Raw genomic sequence first — 13818 nt, 5'->3', positions numbered from 1 at the left:
ATGTCTTCATACCTGAGACACGGTCCAATACTTCAGACAGTGTGGTTGAGATGGGCAGATGCAGTTTGCGGAACTTGTGCCCCGCTCCGTACATGGGGTGCTGGATCACATGACTAGTGGCATTAATGCGTCCTTTATACAGCTGAAGCAGAAAAAAAGAAATACAGAATGAAACAGGTCAAGTTAATAGTGTGTGACTATATTACTCAGTCATATATGAGTGCATGGACAAACATATTTGTTGAAATTTGCATAAAGACGATTGGGTGTTATAGGTATTATATTCCTATAGGTGTTATATTTTAGGTGAGATATACAATTTCTCATTAAAATGGACCAATAGAATAATTTTGAATGGTTAATTTCATCTCCAGTTCAAGCTTCTATGGAGCCATACAAGGGACATGGTGACTCATCTTATCACTAAAAAATGATTACATTTCTGTCAAATCTGCATGCTGTTCTTAATTGAGTGATCTTTATTTCTCTTCATTGTGAACACAGAATCCATCTTTTCTTTTGTCTTACAGCTCTGTATCTTTCAGGAATGTAAATGGCATTAAATTTAATTTGAGAGTTTAAATGTATTGATTATGAAGTTGTTTTTATAACACTACAGCTATGGAGAAGAACAAACTCAAGGAATTTGAAAGCAATGGCATTTGGAGGTCCTGCAGATGTCAAATAAAAATCAATATATGACACAACATTAAAACAAAGAACCACAAAAGCATCTCTGAAGATTTCCCCTTTCCACGTGGGCGATCCAGACTCCAGACGTCTTCATTCCACGCGGAGATGGAGTTGGTGAGTCTGACAGGGTGAAAAGGGTCTGAAAAATGACGTCCCTGCCTTTGAGAGGACGCCCCAGATCGTCAGTACTCTGGCCTGATCTAATGTGTAAACATTAACTTTTAAGAGCCCCTCTGTCGGGACTGTCTGTGAAAGCCTGATGATTAATCTGATCTGAAACGCACATGATCCCACAGTAATTTAGCGGATTGAATGACTCGCCAGCTAAAAAAAGACATCTTGGGTCTTTACGATTTGGCTTCGTTCCGGTTTGGCAGCTGCAAGAGAGGCATAACTCTACGAGTCATTAAAGGGGTGAGCTGGCTATGTCCTCCAAAATTTTGATTATGTTAAAGGTGAAGTGTATAATTGCTTCACAACAGCACCAAACAAAATTGCAAAAAGGATTTTCCCAAACACTCTGTTTGCCCATTCCACTACTGTTCGGACAAACTACTACTATTTTCCACTAAACTAGCCATTTTCTCCAGCTAAACAACTTAGTACAAGTACTCCTAACATCCAGCAATGTGTGTGGAGTGTGGACAAGTTGAGGATAAATCTGCCCCCTAGTTGTCACCTACAGCAACAGCACAATATGCCTTGAAAAGAATGGCAGCGTAGAAGCAGTTGAGGTTTAAATCCCTCTGAGATGATGTAAAGGTCAGGGTAATTTCCCTCAAAAGTGAAGAGGCTTTTCTGAGCTTTACAGCAACAGTAATAAATCATTTAAAAGACTAACCAAGCAAAACAACTTCTATATAAAATAAAACAACGGCTCAAAAGAGCAACGTTTCAGCTTAGATGGATTTTCAAAACGCATGTCAGGGCATTTTGCGTGTGTGCATGTGTGTGTTGTACCTACCGGGCAGGGGGACTGAAGGAAGACAGTAACTTTCTCGTCTTCGAGCATGAGTTGTAGGAAAAGCCGACGTATAAATCCAGATATGTTCCCTGAGACCGGAACGTTCCCTCGCTGAGGAGCTGACTGGAACAGCTCACACAGAACCTTTACAAACAAAGAAAACTCCAGTTCAGTGTAATGTGAACTAAACTCTTTCTAAAAGTATTCAGTTGATTGTATATAGATGCAAAAATATCTAGTAGCCAAGAATAACAGCTTTGGGTATATTTTGTACAAACAGGGCTCAAATATAAGGATGTAGACCGCAAGTGTGAACTGTATTATTATTTAATACATATTATATAAGTAAATATTGCTGATGCTAATATTGGAGGCATTAGTTCTGGATTGAAAATTAATTAAACAAATTATTTTGGGCAAGAAAATATTTTTATAATTAACGTGTATAGTAGTAGATCTAATTTATAGTGTGTAGATATTTATTTAATTTTATTCATTATTTATAAAAAATGTAAAAGAATCCTAAACACACCTGTGCCATGAGCCTTTGGTTGTTTGGATGGCAGGAGATGCATTGCAGGAAGAAAGCCACTGTGGCGTTCTCAATGGCTGTCCTCTGCTGGGTGGTGAGTCCACTGCTTCGGCTCGTCGACGCCAGTGAGTACGACGCCCCGGAGATGTGAGGTGCGGTGCTGGCGTGTGAGGTGCTGGCCGATGCACCGTGCCCAGAAATACTGCTACTGCTGGTGTTTGCATTGGCATTAGCAACCCCACTGGCACTAGAGTGGCAGAGGAGAAACAACAGTGCTGTCCAAAGCGGGTTCACTTCTGGCCCACCCAGCCAGTCCTTCATGGTGTGACTGTTTCCTACTTCTGTTAGAAACCGCAATACGGGGGCTGCCAGCTCAGGAGACAATGGTGGCCTGTTTGCTGAGGATGAAGAAGGTTGGTTGTGTGCGTATAGGCGTCTTTCAGCCTGCGTGGAGAATCCTGCAGGCAAGGGAAGGTCCGCGCTGACCAACAGGTTGCAACAAAGATCGGCTAAGCTGCGAACCAGCAAGGAAGGCAGACCGGAATCCAATAGCTGCTGGATGGCACCAGGAGACTGGGACGCAGCAGCCAGGGTCACAAGCTGGCACTCCGAGAGGGAGACGGGCACGATTACCGGTGTACGAGCATGTTTGGAGTCATCTGTGAGGGAGGCGGCACTGTTTAAGTCATGTTGCTTCTTGCCATCGTCCGTCATAGCCATACGGCACTGTGCATTTGTCTGGGCAGCAGGGGGCGCCACAATACCCATCCAGGACATGAGCAGAGAGAAGTAACTAGGGTGGATGTGGCACATGGAACAAAGCAAGCTATCCACAGCCTTCTTTAAAACCAAGTTAGAGGGCAAAGACATGGACCAGTTGTACAACAACCTGCGAGAGATGGAGAAAAAGAAGCAGCTCTTGAATTAATAGTTCAAAAACAACCTCATGATTTACTAATGCACAACTGTTTGCGTTAAAGGCTGTCAGAGTTGTATTTGCTCCACGTTCACTTTGCTCTACTTTGTACGCATAAAGTATTCATACCTGAAGTGGATGAAATATAGAAGAGTGCAGGAAAGTAAGAGAGGAATATCTACACTCAGCCTCTCCTAATGCAGAGTGCCAAAACACACCTTCGGCATGATAACACATTCATCCAAAACTTTTACTTGGAACAATTTGTACCGCGAGACCACGAAAAGGAAGTATGTGGACTCACTCGAAAAGCTCTCTGTTGAGCAGTCTGGGCAAGTCGTAGTCCACTGGCAGCTCATAACTGTGCCATAAGACAGACGCCACACAGTGCAGGTGTGACGGGGACGGCATGAGCAACCCGTATTCCCGTGAGGGCGGAGCATTCGGACCCACGTAGCCTGACGGTGAACTCTGTTTCAGGGCTGCAACCCGGGAGGAGTCATACACCCACTGTAACAGAGCCTGGATCCTACAACACATTTACAACATAGCCAAACATCAGAAACCACAAAAAAGTGTGTATGTACTCATCCAGTACAAGTGTAAAACACAGAGTGGCTTATAGAAGACCTCAAAAACTTTAAGCACAACTATTGCTCTAATTAAGGATTATCTAGAGTAAAATTAATTAAATAAAGATAATGGGTCAATACATCATAAATCGTTTTGTCTTAATCTGATTCACTATGGTAAGCCTATTATAAGTGTTTTAACCAGGCAGGTTTCCTGCTACTTTGTATGGTGTGGGAGTGGCATAGGTTAGTTTTCACAATGAGTGAGGTTGATATGAACCACCGGGAATCACCCGTTAGAATAAAAACGCTTATAGCAGAGTCTGCTGTCAAAAAGAGAACATGACAGAGCTCATAAAATGAGAATCAACATTGGCTTTCAGAGATAACGAAAACTGTAGGATTTAAATTGTTTTAAAGGTAACGTGGAGATGGCCCTTTTATTACTCAAAAGGTAAGGTATTTTAGGAACAGATAAATTGCCATATGTAGCTCTCTAACAGAGTTCATTGTTCATGTCTTTGCGTCGTTACGTCACATCTGTACACACAAAAGAGGAGTCTCGGCCAGTAGGCTATATTGCGAGTGAGGATGTTGGAGGTGTAGAGAGATTTATAGCCTTTTCTCACAGCACTTGGTATTATTAAACTTATCAATTTGATGGCAGATCCAGAAAGGTTCAAACGACAATCACACGAGATTCACCCGCTGTAAAATGCAAAAGACTTTGTTCGGACTTCGAAGTGGCAACAGAAAAAATGAGACTGCAACCGGACCCATGCGAACACAAGGATACATATCGGAAGGACATTACATGTAGTCACGCAATGCTTACGCTGTTAACATTAACAATTTGAGAACAAAGTATAATTTGCACGGTTTCGCGTGATATGATTAGCCTGGTAATAACAAACGCTGCAACTTCGCTTTGCTTCGTAGACAGAGTCTGGAATGGCATAATTGAAAATTGTTTTTTTTTTCCTCGCAGGGGGCGTTTGTCTGAAGAATAAAATCTTTGGATCCCCGTAAGCCAATCACATAACATTTGGTTATGACACGTTATTTGCCAGCTCAGCCTCATCGAACTTCCACTGTAAAAAAAAAAAAAAAAAAAAAAAGAACTTCCACTGTAAACAATGTAAACATCGGCGCAGTGACTGACAGCCTCACACTCTCCACAAACATTGTGTTCATCCACACTGTGCCGTGTAAAGGCACAACTCACATAAAAATGATAATTCCGCGAATGACTGCAATGGGCTATATGCACGCATAAGTTCCGCATTTGACGCAAGGATGCTCGTCTATTTCCGGTTGTGTAGATTAAAGCGGAGGAAAACCGGAGAAAACGGGATTATGGCAGAGTCTTCAATATTTACTGTCCTCCCGTCTTTGAAACGAAACGTACATACGTTTAGATGTAATTTTATATACAGTTATGTTTAGTTGATATAATTTTAAAAAGAAGCATAAACACAACGAGGGGTGTCTGTTTTATCTGTTTTTGTGACTAACGTTTCATTAGTATAACCATGGAGTATAAAATTCAATATAAATTCTTGCTATTGCATTGGACTCTATGATCGGCGGAAGTTATCGAGCATCCCTAATGCTTCACCGGAAATACAGCCGTGCATAGAGCCCATTGCAGATTTCCAAAGGAGATGGCAACAAAGAGGAAAAACGCCGGATTGCAGCTTTAAATAGACAGTTATGTTACAGTTGTTACAGTTTATGGTTAATAAAAATTAAGATGCTTATTGAGCAACGGACAAAATCAGTATATTTTCAACAATTCAGTATTTTTAAAAATTTGGAATATGCATGGATGCCCATTGCCACCACTAAAAATTGACATTTTTAATATATTTTAAAAAGATATACATTAAACAAAAATCTTATATTTCCATTTTAACATCTCATGACTGCTAAAATGGCACTCTTTAAGACTAAAAAAATTAAATATAACAATTGAATATATATACCAGGCTTTTCAAACACCCTGATACAGAGAATGACTCTGAACTCTGTAATGAAATCCATTACAGACCTGTCTTTGGTACCGGGGTCCTGAGTAGTGCCAAGCTGGTAGAGGATGTCTATGGTTGAGTCTGACGACAGGCCATTTAATCTCCCGAAGAGCAGCGGGCTGTTCAGATCTACAATAAAAACAAAAAACACCAATCAGATAAAAAGGAAAGCCTGACTAAATCATAATGTCAAATCATATAAAAGACATATATGATGTCTGTTCTCAAAACAAAATCAGCATGATAGTGTTTACAATTGGGATAAAGCAGTCAAGCATAGAGGAGAAACAATCTTAAATGGAAATGAGTGGTCGGGTCTTACTGGCCAAATCAGTGCCAGAAGCGGCACAGTTACGCAGCAAGATGTCAATGAGTTTGAGGCCTATGCGTGTGGACTGGAGGCCGATCTTCACCAGCACCGCCTCAATGTTGGGCGAGTGCATGCCACAGTACGGGGACATGAGGAGAGCGGCACAGGTCTGCAGGAGGTTTGCCGTAGGAGCAGCAGCACTGGCCATCATGGCCTCCAAATCAGAAACGTGAGTCAAACAATGATGCAGCAACCGTAACCAGCCAATACTGAGAAAGAGAGAGAGAGAAAATGGGATATTAAAATAGATGGAGACTCAAAACAGGATATTCAACAAATTTAGTTTATTTTAGATGTTATTTTGTGGATGATTTCCAATACCTGGTTTTGGAGACCTGGTCCTCAGAGGGAAGAAAAGGATTGTTTACAGTGGCAGAGGAAGTGTTTCCAAAAGCAGTCAGGCCCAGTAGCTTAATCTGCGAGAGGCCCAGAGTGCTGGCGTCCCGGGGCCGGTGCAACCTCAGACACACAGCCGAAGCCACCTCTGCCTTTACCAGCTGGAACTTAATGTAGGTGAGACCGCTAGTGATGACTGGGGTCGACAAGGGAAGCATGTTCACACCGTCTGCGCTGATCTCCACAGACACTGAGGATGGGCATGCTGGGAAGGACAGAGAGAGAGAAAGAGAAGCATTTAGCATCCTATAAAGCATTTAAAAACGTCCACTGTGGAAAGCTTCATATATGGGCCATATATAATATTCAGCTGTGTCAAGTGGGGTTGGTTTTGGACCAATGATATTGCATCATAAGCAGGGCTACACGGCTACACTCACTGGCAAGGGATGCCAGGTGCGGCTGTATGTGAATCTCCTTCAGTAAAACGGCAGCGGGCAGGTGGATGGTGAGGTCGCACCAGGCCTCTTCAGGAAGGAAGATGTAGGACCAAGCAGCAGAACGGGCTCGTCGATGTGGGGGCGTGGCCTGCAGAAGCACTTCCGCTGGCTGTGCCGTGGGACTGCTGGAGTTGATGGTGCCTGCAAGGGTACAGCAGAAACTATGAACTGACATCTTTTTAATGCTTAAGAAACTGATGTTTATATGAAAAGGTGGAGTTTATGCCTTAAAATAAAGAGTGCTTTCTGTACCAAGAGGGGCAAAGTTGTGCAGTCCTTCTGCGTTGTCTGGTTCTGAGGTGAGCACTCGTGCTTTCAGGCTGCCATCTGCTGCTTTTCCAGGTCCGGAGTCCAAGAACTTCATGATAGTTGACACCATACTGCGTGCAGTGTTCACGATGGCTCGTGTGCTGGTGACCATGTTGTTACAGATGAGTTGAACACCACCTAAATGTGCGCACAACAGAGTCAGAACATACAGACCAGTTCAAAAATGATCTCTTCTGAACGTGTTAGTGCTGACATACCCATGTCATGGAAGGCTTTCAAAGCCTCGCTGGTATCAAGCACTCTCAAAATAAACCACAGTAAAGGCTCAGAGAGCTGACATGTTGATAGAGATCCCTGGAAAAAATAATGAAAGCACTCAGCATTCACAAAATGCAATGGAAGTATACTGAGGGCTTTTTATTTCACCTTTTTAAAACTGAAATCCAAAATTTGAAAAGTTGTTTGAATATTAGGGGTGTGAAGGTACAACGGTACCACAACGTTCTGTAACATCAAATGGCAAACGTAATGAAAGCAGAACGAAACTCACTATTTTGTGCTTCACAGACCGTTTATGAGTTTGACCATCAACAAAAGTGCAGCGCGCGCCGATCTCGAGCATGCGACACGGTTACTGCAGTCAGTGCTGAGAGAGATCCAGTAAACAAAGCATTTGAATTCACCACTGAAGTAAAAACATTGGTGCGAGATCTAGTGAGAAGCACTGACATTTCTCCGTTATTAACCGATCAAACAGCGCTGACGTGGTGTGAATGAATTAACTAGTTATAGGTTTTAAGTCATCAGATCAGCAATATTCACCATGAATTTAATGTAGTAACACTAACTTGTAACCATGGTAGTTTGGCAGAAAAAGTAGCCTACGTCACACATCTTTTTTTCCAGCACTTCAAAACTCAAATATTATTATATTTAAAAGTTATTTTTAATGTGATGAACAAACCATTGTTTGTTCATCCTTCAAAGATTACCCCAATTTCTAAAACTAAAAGTTAAAAATATTTTTTTCTTTTAATAAATAGGAAATTTCTCTGGCATTTCTTTCTTTTTGCTGTATCGAAAACGTGACACCACTTTATCGTATCAAACCGAACCGTGAATTTTGTGAACGGTTACACCCCTATTGAATATGTGTTCATGTTATTTAGGCCACAAAAATACAAGCATAGATCATGTTTTGTGTTTTTTAGCTAATTTTGCATAATTCATTATGCAAAATTCCATTCATTAAATGTGTGAAAAAGTCCTGGCTCGTAAGATCATCACAGAGTAAACTCTCTCTTGTGGTCTCTCACTTCCTCTGTGCACACTCGTACCTGTCGGCCCATATAACCACAGGCCATGTAGGTGAGAATGGGCTGCAGCATGACCTGGACGGATGTGGCTCTTTTACTTAGAGTAGTTAGGATGGTAAAGAGGCCATCACCCACTGAGATGGCATCCAACCCACCATGAAAGTTCTCATGTTTAGTTAGGTGAAGTCCACTAGCACCTAGATAGAGAGAGAAAACACATTAGCAAAACAATGAATGCATTATATTCAATATAAACTATCAATATCCTTATTTATAACATCCCTAAAATTGTTCATTTTAAATAAACTTCTGTACCAATTATCATGGCCATGGCACTGCTGTTGCACTGTCCCAGAGCCGACAAGATCTGACTCATGATCTGCTGATTGGCCAAAACCAGGTCTGCCACACCCGCTGCTGGTCCCTGGTTCTGAGCTGTGCCTGCCGCCCCACACTCTTTGCTTCCACACACTTTTTCTTCATCTGATACGCTGTCAGTGGCTCCGCCCGCTGGGGGCAGCCTCCCACTGAACTCCCGATCACCCGATAGCGGCAGCATCACCAAAGCATTGACCAGCTTCAAGAGATCAAACATCAGCTGGTCTCGTGTGGTCTCACCACACACAGCCTTAGCATCACCGGGGCGGATGATATTTGCAAACAGGCCCCCGAAACAAGCACGGGCGCCCACAGAGCTGTCTGAACCGCTGCGCGAGACCACCTTTTCTGAACAAGTTATGTAGTGATGAACCAGGAAGGTGACTGATTCAATGACGGCCAAGATGGTGGTCACAGAAACGACCTCAAAGTTTTGTTCCAGAGTGAACTCTAAAAGCTTAACCTGTGCATCTAATGGACCCTGCCCAGACTGGAATGGACCCCTATAAAAAAAAAAAATATATATATTATTATTATTATTTTTTTTTTTTACATAATCCAGAATTTTTAACAAGCACCAGTTCAATTAGATAAATGTTAGATCAATCATGTACCTCTCTGTAGAAAGTATGTGCAACAATTTAAGCAGAAATTCACTGAACATCTGTGGACATGTGGAGGACAGATGCACCTGCAACCTGGTTAAAAACTCCTGCAAGGCTTGTGTTGCAGTGGGGCCGACCTGAGAAGAGAGAGGAAGAGGAGTCTGAAAGGCACTTGCCAAATATACTTCTATGAAATCAGTCAAGTGTGCATGTTCATTAAGCTCAATACCTGTGAGCTGTGCTGGCTAGTGCCGTGAGGGTTTCCCCCAGACAGGAAGCGCACAAGCACGTGCACAAGCGTGGGGTCAGACACCATCTGCTGGGCTGTGCTCTCCTGCACACCCATCCCACTGCTGGAGGCTGCAGATGTTACACACAAGTTATAGGCGCAGTTAATCTGAAAGTGGGTTACCAGACTGTTTGCTTTTATAATCAGGCAAGACACAGATCTGCTGAGCTGGCAGGATTCCCCCAGAGAAAACCTACGTATAGAATCGCAGGTTTCCCCTGGGAACACCCACACATTTGAGCGTGTCCAGAAACACATCAGGAGGTACAAAGACAGGCTCAGCCAATCAGATACTCACTACTAGCAGGCATATTGGTCATGAGGGTGAGACTGTGCAGGACAAGACACCATGTTCTCAGAGAAGTGTTGGGGTACCAGGCCAGCACTGACAGGAAACTGCTGATGGAGGCTGAGAGAGATAAGGGTTACAGTCAATTATAGTCATTACAAAATCTACTTATTAAACTAAATAAGGAAGAGTGATCTAACTCACTTCTTTAGCTCATTAGCAATGCTCTCCATTATTTTCTTTCTCTTTCTTGTGCATAATTTCTAAACATTTTTAGTCACTATTTTTAGTTCAGAACTGGACAAAGCCACAATGATACGCCACCTGACCAACGCGAGTTTAATTGTTGTTTTTTTCCCATTGTTGACATATAAAAGAAAGATAACATATGTTTTACAGCTATTTTTGCAAATATTCAGTCGCCTTTTTGTAAAAATTGTAAGGTTCAGGGCAGGCATTTCCATGAATTTTTTTTTACCTATGAATCGAGTTTTTTCAGGTCTCCACAACCTCCTTCAATCCAATCAATTTCATTCAGATTGAGCTCAATCCAAACAATTGAGGAGTTTACATGTTTATAAATGGATTATTTGGGGGTACGAAAATGTAGCTAGTGAGATTGAAGCTTTTTAAAGTTTGAGATCTTACAACAACAGATAGGGTTATAAGTTGTATCCTTAGTAGTAATTCCCCATAAAACCAAACGTTTATTTCAATCAACAGTTATCCAAGCTGCTCAAAAAACAAAAAAAACAAAAACAAAAAAACAAATCAGAATATATTCATATCAAAGCGTTCAATCAGTCCAAGTGAATATCACACCTTGGTTAAGAGGGATTGTGGGCACTCTGCTGGAATTGAATAGGAAGATGTCTGAGCTGCTCTCCTCCGATCCTCCGGAGCAGGAACTCAAACTCAAAGTCAACCACAGCTGCAGTAAAGACTCCAACTAGAGAAAGAGAGAGAGAGAGAAATATGGTCTTTGAGTAAGATGGTGTGATTCTGTAAGTTAGATTTTAGGGAAAGAGCAGTGGTAAGTTTAAGCAACGAAATCAGACTGTGCCCATACCTGAACATGATGCATTTGGAGTAAAGAGAAGAGCTTGTTGAAGCAGGTGCTCAACATGGGGATGGAAGAAGGTTGTGCCATCAGACTGCTGGCAGGGGGAGAGCTGTGGAACCCCGCACGCAGAAGAGAGTCATCTGTCCCGTTTGCAGACTGGGCCACTGAAACAAGAGAAGAAAAAAAGATTATGAAGAGAGGGGGTGATGCTAGTTAAAACGAGGTCAAATCATTTTATATATATATAAAAAGAGGGTTCCACACACTTTTGGAAATGTACTTTAAAACTGATTTGGAATTATCAGAAATCATTATGTAAAGGTTAAAATTATCAATTTCTACCTGAAGAAATGTATTAGAACTGAGTTTGAATTTTAAATAATTACACTCAATATAGACTATTGTATTAATGTAATAAATTGACAACTTTTCCAGTACTGGACCTAACTACAAAAAAAAAATGAAAAAAAAAAATGTTCCATGATATTGCCGGATTTTCCATGACTGTAGGAGCCCTGTACACAATAGACACAAATGTCTGTTGGTGTTCCCTTTTGTGTTTGTACCAGAAGGAGACGTGGATGTCAGCGCCTGCAATATTGCATCTGCCTCTAATGTAGACATCATTTTCAGCATAAGTTCTGCCTGCTGTTCTAATCCCACCTCCAATCGAGCATCCAGTGCTGGAACAAAAAATAAAGGGGTTATAACACTCACATTTATTATATGTTTTATGTCATTAATGTATTTTTGACACCTCTCACCTTGAGACACAGAGACTGAGAGGTTCTGAGATCCAGGCTTCTCTGCCGTGGCGGCCACAGGAGGTTTGGACACGGGAATGCCCACACCCCCCGTGTAGGGGTTATAACTGTACGAGCCGTAGTCAGCGCCCCAGTAATCGTACCAGGTACTGCTGATCGGCTGCAAGAGAAAACATGAAAGAAAAAAACAAACAAACAGACACACACAAAAGATACTTTACTGGAAAGGGGTTAATAACATTGAGTTTATGCAAATCAGCTCTAAATATTACAACCAAACTTCAACTACTGATCTCCAATTACATAATGCATGCAGTATAGGGGTGAAACGTACAGTCACTTTCCATGGTTCATTTATAGCATCTAATGATGAGAATAAGTGTGTGAATTGTAATGTGGCTATTTTAGTAATTATAGAAATTTGACTGAATCGCTCTACTTTCAGACATTTCACAATATAAAAGTCTGTAATTTTACAGTGCACTGTATTTTACAGAAATGTTGGTAATAAGGGCAACTCTGAAAATAAAATATTAGCAATCGGATGGACATCAGACATATATGGGTATTTGGCTTTGCAATTACTTTGTACATGGCCAGCCCAACTAAAACAGAACCGTGAGAAATTTGAACAATTACACCCCTAATGTCTAAAGAACAGAGAGAGAAAGAGGTCCATACCTTAAAAACCTTGGCGGCGAGTGGATCTTTTTCCAAATCAATATCTAAAGGATCAATATCAACATCCATCAAGTCTTGTAGCAAGTCAAAGTCAATGTCTTTATCTTTTTCCAAAGATGATAGTGGAGGAGCACCTTTGGGCAACGAAAAGACGTTTAATATTGCAAGAGCAGCGTACCAAGAGAAGCAACTACACAGACAGCCTACTAGAGGACGTCAGGTTGTCACACTCCTCTTAGACCAACAAGGGGTCCGAACAGTGGATCGTTGACCCATTTTAAATGAATGTTGACGTAGACATAAAATCTTACCTATAATAAATAATAAAATGACTAACAACTGTTTTTTTCAAATGATTATAGACCAAGTCAAAATCATCTACACTGTTCCAACCCCCTGTCCACTGCATTGTACCACTATTACATATTACATACAAAAGCAAACACAAAAAACAAACATGCAGCTTATTCAAGAGAGGAAAAAGAACAAATAAACATCAGAAATAAAAGAAAGGTGAGGGTCCATGTGAGGTGAAGTGCTGTTCGGGCGGGGTTACCAACGCACTTTGGAACACAGAGGATGTCCCGGGTGTACCTGCGATGATATCTGGTCCCAGAGGCTCATCGATGGTCTCCACGAGTGGGATGGGGGTAGGCTGGGGGAGAGAGTCATCGGAATCCACCACCACAGAGGAAGAGGCAGCCCCGGCCTCATCAGCCCCCGCCCCCTCCATCCCATCCCCACACACCGGAGACAACAGCTCTCCTGAAAACATATGACAACATCTAAATATAAAACGGTGACATGTAAAACGTGTACGACTGTCCGTGGGTCACTTTCTAGCTGAGACCATCTTTTAAAACCTAAAACACAGACCTGCAAGGATGTCCTGCAGCATGCAGGTGAGGGAGTACTGGGCCCAGGCTCCGCCCCATGAGATGTCCCCACGATTGAAGTCCGTCCCCACCAGTAACAGCAGTAACCTCTCCAGCTGCTGCTCTGTAACCACCTCACACAGGTGGATTGTGGGTCGTGTTGCATTTGCTATTCTGGCCAATACCTAAGCAGTGGATGAGATTTAGAACATAGGCATGGTTTACAACATATTCACTACCGTTCAAAAGTTTAATTCAACAAGGACATGTCTAAAAAAAGTATTAATGTTTCACAATTATTGTTTTTTTTTTAAATCAAATACAGCATTGGTGAGCATTAGAGACTTCATTCAAAATACACTACCAATCAAAAGT

The 13818-nt window shown here is 41.8% G+C and overlaps 1 protein-coding gene across 11 annotated transcripts in view; it reads right to left on the bottom strand.

The window, feature by feature from the left end:
• The window catches only part of birc6 (baculoviral IAP repeat containing 6), a 92590-nt gene that overhangs the window by 47770 nt on the left and 31002 nt on the right, over nt 1-13818 (bottom strand). For 4 of the 11 annotated variants that reach the window (XM_039669528.2, XM_039669536.2, XM_039669546.2 and 1 more), the window contains exons 36-57: nt 13445-13628; nt 13133-13333; nt 12569-12702; nt 11888-12047; nt 11690-11806; nt 11130-11287; nt 10883-11009; nt 10070-10180; nt 9712-9842; nt 9492-9643; nt 8815-9380; nt 8521-8696; nt 7441-7537; nt 7166-7360; nt 6854-7054; nt 6399-6678; nt 6030-6286; nt 5728-5836; nt 3410-3634; nt 2190-3078; nt 1658-1801; nt 13-142 (exon numbers count right to left, since the gene is read on the bottom strand). In XM_039669528.2, the coding sequence (XP_039525462.2) occupies nt 13-142; nt 1658-1801; nt 2190-3078; nt 3410-3634; nt 5728-5836; nt 6030-6286; nt 6399-6678; nt 6854-7054; nt 7166-7360; nt 7441-7537; nt 8521-8696; nt 8815-9380; nt 9492-9643; nt 9712-9842; nt 10070-10180; nt 10883-11009; nt 11130-11287; nt 11690-11806; nt 11888-12047; nt 12569-12702; nt 13133-13333; nt 13445-13628 (4744 nt within the window). The remainder of the gene's footprint in view (nt 1-12; nt 143-1657; nt 1802-2189; nt 3079-3409; nt 3635-5727; nt 5837-6029; nt 6287-6398; nt 6679-6853; nt 7055-7165; nt 7361-7440; nt 7538-8520; nt 8697-8814; nt 9381-9491; nt 9644-9711; nt 9843-10069; nt 10181-10882; nt 11010-11129; nt 11288-11689; nt 11807-11887; nt 12048-12568; nt 12703-13132; nt 13334-13444; nt 13629-13818) is intronic. The other 7 variants (XM_089120328.1, XM_089120329.1, XM_089120330.1 and 4 more) reach the window with 5 other exon arrangements.

The sequence above is a fragment of the Pimephales promelas genome, chromosome 15, assembly GCF_988280905.1.
Source record: "Pimephales promelas chromosome 15, fPimPro1.hap1.1, whole genome shotgun sequence".
Classification (NCBI taxonomy): domain Eukaryota; kingdom Metazoa; phylum Chordata; class Actinopteri; order Cypriniformes; family Leuciscidae; genus Pimephales; species Pimephales promelas.
Note: the sequence above shows the minus strand (reverse complement) of the source record. Positions and strands in the feature narration are given on the sequence as shown.